The 13,722-nt window shown below is 37.5% G+C and overlaps 1 protein-coding gene across 3 annotated transcripts in view; it reads right to left on the bottom strand.

The window, feature by feature from the left end:
* The window catches only part of NME7 (NME/NM23 family member 7), a 91,824-nt gene that overhangs the window by 32,134 nt on the left and 45,968 nt on the right, over positions 1 to 13,722 (bottom strand). For all 3 annotated transcript variants that reach the window (XM_032679698.1, XM_032679699.1, XM_032679700.1), the window contains 3 exons: positions 6,851 to 6,915; positions 5,930 to 5,998; positions 2,258 to 2,359 (listed from right to left, as the gene is read on the bottom strand). In XM_032679698.1, coding sequence (XP_032535589.1) covers positions 2,258 to 2,359; positions 5,930 to 5,998; positions 6,851 to 6,915 — 236 coding nt within the window. The remainder of the gene's footprint in view (positions 1 to 2,257; positions 2,360 to 5,929; positions 5,999 to 6,850; positions 6,916 to 13,722) is intronic.

Here is a 13,722-nt window from a genome sequence, read left to right as displayed (position 1 = left end):
AAAACATAATCCTCAAAATAGAAGAATTCTAACTCTTTCTAAAGCCCTATACACCCTGCAAAATCATCTGAAAGGGCTGCTAACATTCATACCCAGTTTACATATCTGACTTGCCATAAAGTAATTATTACATTTGTTATGTATCTACGATATAATTAACAGCACATGTGATTTGTAGAGATTAATTATATAAGTCAAGTTCCAACACCTTTGCTCACTTCAAACATCACCTTGCCTTGAGAGTAATGTCATTGACAGTGATGTCAACGGCACTACTTGCCAAATAGGGTACTCTTTAACAGAAGCCAAGTGACTCAAACAGGTACATTTTTGTAGTGAACTACACCCGTGTTTATAAACAGACTGCACGCACACAGGAACCAGCATATATAAATAATCAAACAAGTTACAGAGAGATTGAGTTCTCTCAGTGATAATGCACTACATGACACTTAGATGTAGTTTAACCACTAGAATGTCAAGTCTACTTTATCTTCGTGGTCTGTATATAACCTTGCTGGATAATGAAACTGCTGATATGGCTTCTGCTACTGGTATTTGAGACAAATATTGTAACCACAAAGTGCAGTTGTGAGCTTCTGTGACAATTCCAGTTGGGAATGACAAAAGCCACTGAGACACCCCAGCCCCTTCTTCCTCAAGGACAAGCTTCAACTTCACTATCTGAAGAGACAGATAAATTTCAGGCAACGATCAGCCTTGAAAGCAGCTGTACTTACTGTACATATGGTTTATGTGCTTGGAGAATCAACTAATTTGCAGTTCTTACATAAAATAGTAGACAGAAATATATAACATAGCTGCCTGTCTTCCAACATGCAACTAATGTAACTGCTATGAAGCCAGTGTCCAAAACTCATTTTCACTTCCCAAGTCACACAGTTAGCCATTAAAAGGGAAACACAAACAGCATCAGTAGGTCACTAAAAAGAGATCTGGGAGACAGGAAATTAGGTCCCTCCTTTGCTGTTTTCCTCTGCTACCCAGAGGAGCCATCAGGTTATACATCCCTCAGATTCCTCACCTCATCAACAGTTCCATACACACATGCTGTATGGCTATGACAGCTTTCCATGTGAGTAGTAAGGAGAAATAGTGTAATTCCCCTTGTATAGGTACACTGGTCTTTCATAACCAAAATATGCAAGCATATTTTGATTTTAACGTATCAGGCATTAAACAAGCAGACACATGAAAAGGATATAATAGGCCCAAATAAAATGACTGCATCTTTGAAAGTTTTAAAGACCAGAAACCCTAAACATGAAATTTGAAACAAAACTGAAACTACCATATTGTGTACATTACTACTATCATCCTGCAGTTAAAAGATAAATGGCTTATGCTCTGCTTACAAGACGCTAAACCAGCAGAGAAACATTTGAATGTTACCAAATGGAAGAGGAAAAAAAGGGCTGGATAATGCCTTTAACTTGTGCTTTCTGTAATGGAAACTCTGGATCTGAAGAAAAATATATGCTGAATAACTAGTTCTCCCTTCAAACACTCATCTGTGTGACTTTTTTTCCATGAAAACTGGTAAATCCCCTCAGTCTACAACTAAAACATCGTAACCAGAAAAACATACAAAACTTGACTTCATTGGCTTCATCTTGATGTTTCACCTCATGGTTCTTGTGTGATATAGTAGCCTGTTTAACAAAAATCTGCAAACTTTTTGAGACAGCACTTATGCTTGTCTCCAAACTGCACACAGTATCACACATATCCAACTACTCACCTCAAGAAATGAAAAATAAAAGCTAGAAGCAAACAGGTATAAGAACTTTGACACCCTTTTTTTGTTTGCTTCCTTCAGAAAATGAAAGGAACCAATTCTCCTTTCAGAGTTTCATCCCAGGAGAATGCCACAGACTGCAGTGGACTAACATTTGATTACACTGGCATCCACAAGCAATAATTGTTTGTTCCAGGGCTCTGAAGCCTTGTGTTAGAGTGTTTGTGAATATTTAACAGAGATTTTTGCTTAGATAGCTTTCCTTTCACCTAAATATCATCACAGCATTTTATCATCTGGTTTAGGTAAGATCAGAAGTGTTGCTAAAAGATTTGCAAATTGGTCCACTAAGAGTAGTGTTTGACCTCCATAATAAGATAATACTGACATGTTTCTAATGAATGCAGCAAGTATGTGGCAGCCATACCATACTTTGACATTTTAATTCACATAGCATAACATTTTTAAGCTTTCTTTATCACTCAAGAAAGTACTTACAGGATCAGAAGGACCACAGAAGTCTCTGAACACTTTTGGAGGCTCGGATGGTGTAATCTCCATTGCTATGCAAGGCCCTGAACACAACTCTGAAACCATCTCCTGGAAGAGAAGAAAGACAGAAACAAAGCTGAGCTTCTTTGGGCATTAGCAAGGGTTGGATTCCTACCTAAAACAAAGTCTAAATTTACAGGATAGGAACACTTAAAAAAAAATTGGTGCATTTAGGAAAGCAAAGACACAAAACAAAGATCCATTAGTATTCACAACAAAAGAAATATTTTACATTTTGCTATTTGGTTTAGAAGGTGGAAATTGAGAAAAAACAGATATTCAGCTTCAACAGGATATAACAGTATTCACAATACTTTGATCTGGACCTGGATTTCATGGCAGTGCCCCATAACTTGTCAAACTAGACTGAATCAATGGAATGCACTTTGCTGGGTTTTAAGCCTGAAAAATCACACTATATTTAGCCAGTTCCACAGGCAGCAATGTACTTTGCAGTGCTCCCTACAGGAAGCACAGTACATAGCCTATAGTTGTTTCCAAATATACACCCGTCTGATGGCTTTAAGCCACTAAAATGTCTCCTGGGCTTTTGGTTCTCACTGTCTTTTTCTCACCTATTACTATAGAAGCCAAAACACACAAGCCAACAGAACCTGTGCCTGTGGCACAACTTGCTAGGGAAATGGTCCTTGATCTGGTAACATTCTTGGGGTGTACTATTACCACAGTCTTGGCTACACTGAAATAATCTGTTTCCCTGGAGCCTTGTGGAGAGTAAAGAGACATCATGAGTTCCGCGTGGGTGATGAAGATGGGTCTTACTTTTCATAAGCTTAAATTAACTCTGGGCATTAGTGCCAATTTGGAGTTTGTTAATTAGAGGCATAGGTTTCACAAGCAGAAAGAATCTATTTTGATGTTCTAGTCTGACTTCCTTTTTTAAATCATGCCCTTATAATTGCATACTTGTCTAGAAATCTGGGCAGACAAGTTTTAAACAAATGAGGACAACTAAAGGAATCAAAACCAATGAGGAAAGAGGAAAGGAGAAAACACAAAAGAAAATAAGGAAGGATGGGTAAAGACAAGCAAGGTATTGCAATCATGTCCACCAGCCACAGGCACGTCAAGGATAAGCCATGGCAAAGAATAATAGCATACAGAGTGGACAGAAGAGCAGTAGGAAAAGAAAGACTAAGTCCTTCTCTGCCTTTTTTTGTGACAGAAACTAAATACACAAACATTCTGAGTCAAGCAACGCTGTTCCAAAAAGTTTCTATCCCTATAACAGATTCCATGCTGAGAACATGTGTCTAATCTTCCCACTCTGAATTTTAGTCAAGTGCCTCTATCATCAGCCTGAGCCTAGGAAATCTAGGTAGAAATATTCCAGCGAGGACATGAAAAGAGTGCAGACTAATTTCATGCTCTACAACATGAATAAATATTTTAATTCGAAAACCTGTTATCACCAATAGATCCTCTGTTAAGAACAAGTCAAAGAGCAACATATTTCATTCTGTTAAGAAACAGTAAATTGTCACAAAGTCACTACTGAGCACAATTTCACTGAATTCCATCATTTAAATAACTGTTAACAGGACAATGGAGAAAAAACAGGCTTTTAACTTTAGTTGAATCAATTCTGCAACTCCTCTCTGCAAACTGTGGTTATTCTTCTTTCTCCTTTTTCTGTTGTTTCTGTATCAGCACTGACATCCCACCAGCAACAGCGAACGTGACCAAAGTTACCAGCACAAAGGCAGGTTGTACTATGTCAGACAGACTTGGTCTAGCTTACATAGCCTCATGAAGTTCAGAGTTGAATTTAAATAGCAGACACTGCTTCTCTGGTAAGGCTCCCAGTTACAGCTAAATCAAATTTTCTTTAGCAAATAGTTTATTTGTCATACAGCATGGTCCGTGGTCAGGCAAAACCATTCCTGGAGATGAATCAGGCTCAAGCATTTGTGATTAACAAAGTGGATTCTGAGCTGACCTAAAATAATCTCACTTCTTTTTACCCCATTTTTTATTCTGGTTACAGCAGGAAATACAGAGCAAAACAGCACAATAGGTAATCAATAGTATGCAAAATCCCATGCAGGGGAGACCAACAAAGCAAACATTTTGGGCAATTGTACAGCTTTCTCTTTTCACAAAGAAATACTTTAAATACAATGTCAAGCCATTATCTGACTGGCAAGAGGTAACAGGAGGAAATGGGAGTAGAGTTTTTTAAAAGGATTTCTGGACGCCAGTATCTTCCGTGCTGAGTTATTTTGGAATGATAAATAAAATTTAGATCAAAACAGATGGTTCTGAGTCACATATATAAGGTCATATTCTTTCTTCAATATCCTATTTTGCAACATACTTCTTCCTATTTGGCCTGCACTGGCAATATCCGTTGCTGTTCCCATGTGTGCCTTCTCTGGAAGTTCTCTTCAGCTGAGTCAATTCAGCACATACAGCTTGCAGGATGGAGCCCTAGCTTCTCACTTTTCTTGATATCCCTTAAAACATATCTTATTTATTGACCTACCCTGTCTAAATGTCACTTTCCCTTCTGAGTAACTCTCCAATTAAATTATATAACTAACATTTGCAACGTTAGAGGGTCAGAGATTGTATAAAAGAGCTGCAGAAAACGGTAGAGAATTTCCAACTTGTTTCAAAGCAGAGGCTTTTGCAGTAGCATGGGACTCTTCAGGCCCTGAAATAATTTCAGACATTTCCATATTTTAATTCTGCCACATATCTACAAGTATGCCTGTGCAATCTCCCTCTGGTCCTTGTCAAAAATAATGTTCTAAGAGAAGACCTTAAAAGAGACCCAATCTGAGAGTGAACTAACAGTACTCCTAACCCACTTGAAGACAAATCTACAAACTCTGTTAAAGTAAGTTAGACTGAACAATCATAAAGGAGGGGGAAAACCCCAAAAATTTCATTATCACAGTAATATCAGTAATTGCCTGGAGTAACATTAGTAAATATGTAGAAAATCTTTAATAATTTAACCATTTAAAAATTGAAGATAATTTGCATAGTACATAGCATGGTAGTAGTAAAGTAAAAATTCCTATGAGTAAAATGAACCAAAATCCTCTGACAGAAAGTGATACAGAAATACAAGCTCCTCTCCCTGTATTCCCATTGTTCTATTTGCAGTCAGAAAATTTGATGTGACCATGTAACAAGGCATAACACTATAGAGAGTCTTAGATGTCCACTGGGATTACAGCATATCTTAAACTTCTTAAGTTTTCTGAAGATCTACAAAAGTCAGAACAATAAATCAAAGAATAGGTCAAAGTGTCATTAGGAAAGTCTCAAATACAGCAGCCTCACTGTAAATAAAATAATAAATATATATTCTGGTCCAAGTCACGACTGTAATATCAAATCAAAGAAAGATGCAGATGTGACACATTTTACAAATTCCTTGGCTGAACAATTTTCATGAAAGGCTCTCCTTTGTGATGACATACATAGCACAGTTTTCAAGATTCATTAATTTATTTGAGAATAAACTAGAACTAATAAATACATTGTTCATAAAATAAGTCAAATCACAATCCCAAGCAACAAAAAATGTGTTCATTTCCTCATTTAAGCACACTCTGTTTTCAAACAGATTCTTCTTACACTTACCAGGTATTCAGGGACGACACCTTTGTAAATCTCATAAAATTCTTCTGCATTTGGACGTTCCATGTTGAACTAAAAAAACCAAAATGTTAGCCAGACTGTATTAAACAACAACAACAACAACAAAAAGGGACAGACACCCCTTATTAACCAGCAAATATTCAGAATTCTCTTTTAATTTTTACTAGGTAAAAGGAATGGCTTTACTGCTGCAATATGGAGTTTGTCAAAAACTTAGCCAACAATGCCACAGGCAACATAGCACACAATATCTTCTTCCATCTGAAATGTAAGTAGACAGCTTAGTGTAGGCTTACCCCACTAAGACATGCAACAATATCTTTTTGTTGGATAGTAAAGGAAAGGGGTTATTCTTCATTTGTGATGGGAATTTGAGTGATAGGAGAATTACAGATCCTGAAACTTTTGCAAAAATTGAAAGGCAGGACTCACTGGACTACTCTTGGGAACAATCTCTGTGCCAAATTCCTTTAACTGCTGAGGATGTTCAGGGTGTCAAAATCCTTACAGTATCTTTAAAAGCATTCCCCATAATCCATACTAAAAATATATTTTAAAAAATTAAGGAAGGATATTAACAATAGTTTCATTAATTTTAGCTAGTATACTTTGCAAAGGTATCTAAAATTGCTCCAGAAGAGACAGATATCCTTATCCCCCCATCTAACTATAGGGACTCAGATGGAGAGAGGTAAAGTGTCTTGGCTCAAGGTCACCAAGCAAATACCAACAGACTAGCTGATCAACCAAATAATAAAACACAAGTATCACAAGGACAATGCTGATCCCAAAACATTGCTAGTCTGCACAAGGGTTTTATACTGCAGGAAGACACCTGTGCAGTGCATAGAGCACTTCTCCAACTTCTGTTTATCATAAAAACAAACACAAAAGGAAACCTACCATCTGCAAAGCTGAGATCTGAAATCCTCCCTTGAGGATGGCTTTTATAATCTTTCCAGTAAGTCCTGAAGAAAGATGGAAAATACAGTATTCAATTTTAAAAGCAGAATTTACAACTAAAAGGTAATATACTGCTTATTTTCAAACTGAAAAACCAGTGTTGGTGTAGTGCTGTGAAAGGAAGCAGAGAGCAGAGCTGAATTCACATACCCTATGTTCTATATGAAGTGACACGCTCATCGTTTCAAACAACCAAATTCCATGCAGCTGTTGAAAAGAATTTTTACCGAAACAAGGAAATTATTGAAGCCTTTGCTTGTCTCAGATCAACTGCAAAATACCCAGTTGCTGCAAGATCAAAATTCTTATTTTTAATGAAGATTCATTGGTAATACCAATGCTTAATCATTAATCAAGTCAGAGCATAGGCTGTCTTTTTTTTACACAGTGTTCACCGGACTGCAGGTCCTACTTTAAGCCAGAAACAATGCAGGATGATAACAAATATTGCCAATAAACCAGCACAAGAGTTCATGTCTTCTACGGGAAAAACACATTGGTGCAAAATAACCTACTCCTTCTAAGTTTATAGCTCACAAATGTGCTATTGCTGATCATACTGCTTGCTTTATTCTCTCTAGAATGCGTGCTCAAAGACTGAACGATGTTGTAAAACAAAATACCAAACTTCGCAGAACAAGAACCACTGATTTTCCACTGAATGTGTATTTTAGATTTGCCTGTGCTTACAAGATCAGGCCATTGTGAAGATTATGTCAGCCAAGCACAGTACTCTGTGTGAGTCAAATTCATAGAGTCACTGTTTTTATAGAATGCAAACGCCTGTTCTCTAGTACAATTTGTGAGAAGCTAGAAATTTCTGGGCATTTATTCAGAACAGAATTAACCAGAGAAGAATACCCTGTAACAAATGACAACAGCAGGATTTGACTCCTGGTCATTAAATCCTTTTATTAACGAGCCTTTAAATCGCAGGATATTTAGCACTACATAAATTTAGGAGATGAGAACAAAACAAAGCTAGTACCAAGGTTATAGCATGCTCAAGACACAGTCTGCTAATACCTGTGGCACAGGATTGGGGAGTTTTCTACTACATTAAAAGGTCAGTGGGAGTTCTCAATAAATGTGATGGATAGTTGGAGGGCTTTCAAAAATTGTATTTACAAATGAAAATGAAAAAAACCATCCCTGAAGTATCTGTTACTATATTTTTACATTAAGGTTTATATAGAAAATCCTTCCCTACACAAACCAGTGCATATTTCTTCCAAAAATCTTCAAACTACTCAAGGGAACACCAGAGATTTTGGTACACATTCAGTCCATGCAGCTCTTTGGGTTCACAGAACATAGAAACAAGTGGAGGTAGGTGCAGTTCCTGTCCCACTATACTGTTACACCATGGTTCCTGAGCACTGGTGAAAGTTTCCTTATAACACTCCTGTGAACTCAGGGAAAAAAAAAATCACCATTTTTTCATGGTAAAAAAAAAAATAAAAAAATTACAGTAGCAAAGGGACTTGGGCTGGTTTGCCCAGGAGATGCAAGACCAGGTCAGAGAGAGAAACCAGAGCTGTAGTTTCTTTTTGTCCACCCTGCTGGAAAGGCTGAGCAGCTCAAATGCTTTCACACAGGTTGCACTGAGGCACTGAGCCTACTGTCTTGATTTCAGAGATGAATGGCCAGTTTACAAAGAGATTAAGTGACTAACTGGGAATCATTCAGGAAATTAATAAATATTATGTGACAGAGCATAAACATTTTCTCATTCTCAAAATTCAGAGACAATACATGAGTCATCTGCTTCACCAGAAAACAACAAATGCAAAGAAAGGGCACTGGCAGATAAATGGTCACTGTCACTTGCAGGGAAAAAGCCATGAGGAATGTATGAGAAAGCCAGAGAAAAAGCTATGAGGAATGTATGAGAAAGCTGCTTTGCCTGACAGGTGTCCATTTTGCACTTTCTCAGTCAAGAATGGGCCACTCACAAAGGCACTCAAAGCCCACGAGTATCTAATTAAAATTAATTAAAAGGTTCTGGGGTACTGTGGAGATCTGCTTCTTACAAAATTTTGTCTTCAGCAGTTTTATGAGCTGTAAGCAAAATCCATGTTTTAGAGAAAGAAAGGGGGACTCAAATATTCAGCTTTCAGGGTTGTTTCTCTACTGAAGTCACTAAGACATGTATTTTCTGTAGAGAGGAGATAGGTTCCTTTAATGACAGAAAAAAGTAGGAACGTATTTTGGATAAAAGGCCTTTAATGCAAGGTTTCTTTAATAACTAACTGTGATAAACCTACCAAGATTTTCCTCTACATTGTATGTCTGAGTTCACTTTCACTCACCAGAGCAACAGAACACTGTTGCTCCAGACAGACTGGCCATGCCTGCAATACCCAAAAGGCTTAACCAAAGGGCTTATTGTCACCATTGTAGACAGACAGATGCCTCACCAAAAAAATTCAAAGTGCCTTGAGGAACAGGCATCTTTCATTTATGTTTGCAAAGCAGGATGTTAGCTCCACTTCCCAGATGCAGGAATTGAGGCAGAGGATAAGCAAGTTGTCAGTGGCAGCACTAATCTACAAATCCAGTGACTTGGCCTCCCTTGTCCCAGTGTAGGCAATACACATATCACTTCTCCTAGGGACAGTTTCCTTTCAAATTTTACCTGAACCAAAATAGAAACAAAAAGCATAAAGGCAATCCCCAAGCAACAGAAGAGTGGAAGCTCAACGCTCAGCCTGGGATCTGTTTCAGGCTTTAAGCCAGTTCCATGACTGAAATGGGATGTATCCTTTCCTTTGTGGGTAGATAAGGCTAAGGAAAAGACAAACTAATTAGAGTGCCATTTCAGCAGCTTCCAATAATTCTTTTTGACTTTAAAATCCAAGTCTGTAGTGAAAAAACAACTTTCTAAGGACCCTCCAAACAGGGTCAGTGTATGTTTAAAATGTGATTACACTAAGAACCCAAATCAAAGCTGCAGATTAGGCACCAGTTATGATGACTTTTCAGTCCCAAAGCACAAAAGAATCGAAAGCATTACTAAATACAACTGGGGGAATTTAATACTAATCCAAAAAAAACAAGAAAGTGAGAGGGAGAAAAGGAGAGCAGGCACACACTTTATGACTTCTGGGCAGCATTATGTTACTACACACCTAACACAGGACAGATAATCTTCCGACATATTTTAATCAGTTAAAATGCTAAGGTACCAAGACCTCCTCAGTTACATTTATCTTCTACAGTTTGTTGCTTTACAATACATAGTATTTGAACATTGTCCTTCACTAAGAAACAGAAAGTAGCAGGGAAGACATCCGACTGAAAAATGTTACAACTGTTTGCAGAATTATGGCTTGGGATAAAATAAAACAGTTAATAAAGGTCACTTTTAACCTAATATCACTTTAATCAATGAGAGGTAACAGCTGGGCTATTGGGACTCTTCAGTCCCAGTGCACAACGAACCACCAGCCCTACAAACAGGAATGTTACATTCTCTTCCATTTGTTCTTGGCCAGTTTCCCAATTTAACCATTCCAGTATTAAAAGCTTATTAGGCAAGACAGCAGACTGCCTTCAAAGCAAGACAAGAACTAGCTTCCTTATCTCAACCTCCATATGTCATTTTTTTAAACCCTTCCAATACTTAAAAATAATTCCTCTGGAACAACAACAGTTTTTTTTTTTACAGGAATACACAAACTTCCATGACTGATCAGATCGATGATCCACCTAATCCAGGAACACATTTCTACAAGTAACCAGTACCAGGTGCTTAATGTAGCACTATAAGCAGCAATTTCATTTCATGTCTATTTTTGACATTTTAAAATGCAATTTTGCTTCACAGTATAATGAAATTATCTGATTCTTTATGGCCAATTGTTAAGATCCTGTCCCAAAAGTCCAGAGAATCATGATCAGGCTTAACTCTAAGCAAAGTCCTTTTTGAATTCCAGAAGATGGAAAATTGGGATTTAGAGTTGGGCCCTCCTGCAATGTATTTCAGTTGAAGTTCTCACTAATCTTTGTTTCAGACAACATTGAAAAACACTGTGCAGTAAGAAAACGACAGATGTCCTTCTCATAAAGTCCTTCTCATAAAACTTCTTCCTATCAGTTGGTCAACTTATTCCCTGAAAAACAAGGTTTATCTTTTGCTCTTTCTATTTAGGAATAACTCGGCTCTAGGCATTCTTACTATGCAACATAAATACACCATTTCTAGACTCCCCAAAAGTTTGATCAGAGTGATAACCTACAACTATTGATCTCCCAGCTCCACTGTGAAAAACGACATGCAGTCATTTTTGTATCTGTGCTCTGGAGCACCATGTGAGTCATGGAGGGTCTTCTGAGTGACAGACACTGGGCCAACAAAGCAGAAGAGGAGCTCAAAAGCTACTCAGGCTAACCATAAGGATCTAAAAAAAAAAAGACAAGTAGATACAGACAGAAGATGAAGAGGAGCATGTGAGGAAATGGTAAGAGAATATAATTTATAGTGACAGAATCCAAGAATTTCCATCGCTCCTCATTTCTGTCTAGGTTTTGATATTAAAGGAGAACCTCAAGAAGTCTGAAGGGCAGCTTTACAGGTACTCATGGACAACCCTATAACACTGCAGCACTGGTGAAAATCTTTACAAATAAAATTCACTTGAAAATGCTAAAAGGTAACAGGGTGAAGGCAAAGATATCACCACTGTTTTACTGAAGAACAGAAGTCAGCATTTTGCTAGCACAACAAAAATTATGTAGATAGTAAATCTTAGGAGACCTTGAAGCCAAAACGACAGAGCATATGATGCAACTGAGAACGTGAACTGATAGAAAGATTCAAAGGGGGTGAAAAGTTCAAAGGCTTAATCCCAGCTGCAACTTTCTGAACTGCTATGAACAAGGCAAGACCACACTTGCGGATGCTGGACAGGGCATTAAGACGCAGAGTGATGAAAATTTGTAGGGGGAAAAAAGGTATTCTGGGAATTCTTGCATGGGAACAGATGGGAAGAGTCACACAACATTCGGATACAAAGGTGCATACTGAAATTCAAGTCAAAGGTCATGGCCAGGCTACAGAAAGTATCGAGCAATTTGGCTGGATACCATTAGTATCCACGCACCAGCGTGTGCCATTTGAGATGGGAATCTGAAGAAGAAAGATTAAGAAGGAAAGATCAACATCTCCGCAATAGTTATGCTGAACTCAAACTGATGGCTGGATATCTACAGAAAACCAGAAAGACTTAGGTTTGTCTTTCTTTGTTCTTGTGTTCAGAGAAAGTTTAAAAAGAAATATCCAGCTTGTTTTGCTCTTTCTTTCAAGATGTTCATTACTTTGTACTCCTTTAGCATATCCACTCTGATTTAATTTTTTTCACTTAAGAAGATTACGGTCAATCACTCCGGCCAGAAGAATGTTTCTATGCCTATAACAACTTTCATTTGCTTTTGCTTATTTCTCGAGTGTGAAAAAAACTAAACATGATATTTTAGCTGAGGCTATACCACTGGATTATATGATGGCATTCAGTATTGTAATTCAAACCACTCACGTACATAATAACATTTCTTTCTTTTTTTTATCTGGTTATCCCTACTGAACACCAAGCATAGGACAACGGTTAGAGTTACAGAGAAGAAGTGGTTAAAATTACGCCTTGGAGTGTCCACTAGCCCATAATTATAAACAATAACTTTAATCTACTACTTAACTCTGGAGGTTAAAACCCTCATGAGATGCCCTATAATCTGTTCCAGCCTTTACTAATTTTATATTCCACTTCCTGTGGAAGGTTCGCCAACTCACTGTCCTAGATCAACAGTAAATGTTCTGCAAGCTCTATAATTTATTTTTAACTTGGCAAAAGACTATCACATATTCCTACATTCTGTGTCTTGTCTGTTTTCAGATCCAGTACCTTGCCCTTTTCCTTACACTCTGATTTGAAAAGGGCAGTAACAGAAGAGATTTCAACATATTTATTTTTTTCTGCAAGGTACAGTGAGTTAGACTGTGCATGGCTGCATTTTTTTCATTTTTCTAAAAGATTTTCAAAAATTTCTGGTAAATTCTGGTTCTGTTAAATCACCAGACATCAGGCCAGTGATAAACTATGAAGTTTTCCTTCATACTTCGATTAAATCTTTTTTCATCTAAATTAGTAAATATGCACATATTTTGTAAATTTAATTCTAGAAAGTTGTATATCCCTGTCTTATCCATTCCAGGTTAAATAAATTAAACCCTTCAAGTTTTCATCAAGTTTTCACTGGTTAAATCTCTTATTGTTTTTGCTCTCAGTTGATTATGTCATTTTTGAAACAGAGAGCCCAGAAACTGGACATGACACACAAGTTGGACTCTCACAAGTACTGAGCAGGACTAGTGGGTCTAACATTGTGAATGCTGATTTTGCTTATGTTACATCACTATTCCAACCATTTCTCTACAGTCTTTTCACTGATACCCTGCCAGTTCTTCTCTATTTTATATCTGTGCATTTATTTTCCCTTCTCCATGGTAGTACTATGCAGTTTATGTTCAGTTTCATCATCTTCACATCGCTTCACTTCTGCAGTTCATCAGGAATGTTCTGAATTCTAATCACATCCTTCAAAATTGCAGTAGGTACTTGGCACCATCTGTGAACACTGCAAGCTTCCTCTGTCCTTCCCCATCCAAGCCATTAGTGACAATATTGACAAGAACTGGCCCCTAGATGGGTGACAAGACTTCATTTGTAAAGCCCTTTTAATTTTAATTTTTTAATGCTCATGTCCAGTCCAACATTCAGGCCAACATTTATGGCTATGCTGCACAGATTTAA

Source organism: Chiroxiphia lanceolata, chromosome 2, assembly GCF_009829145.1.
Source record: "Chiroxiphia lanceolata isolate bChiLan1 chromosome 2, bChiLan1.pri, whole genome shotgun sequence".
NCBI lineage: Eukaryota > Metazoa > Chordata > Aves > Passeriformes > Pipridae > Chiroxiphia > Chiroxiphia lanceolata.
The sequence above is the reverse complement of the archived record's forward strand: the minus strand, read 5'-3'. Positions and strand labels throughout refer to the sequence as shown.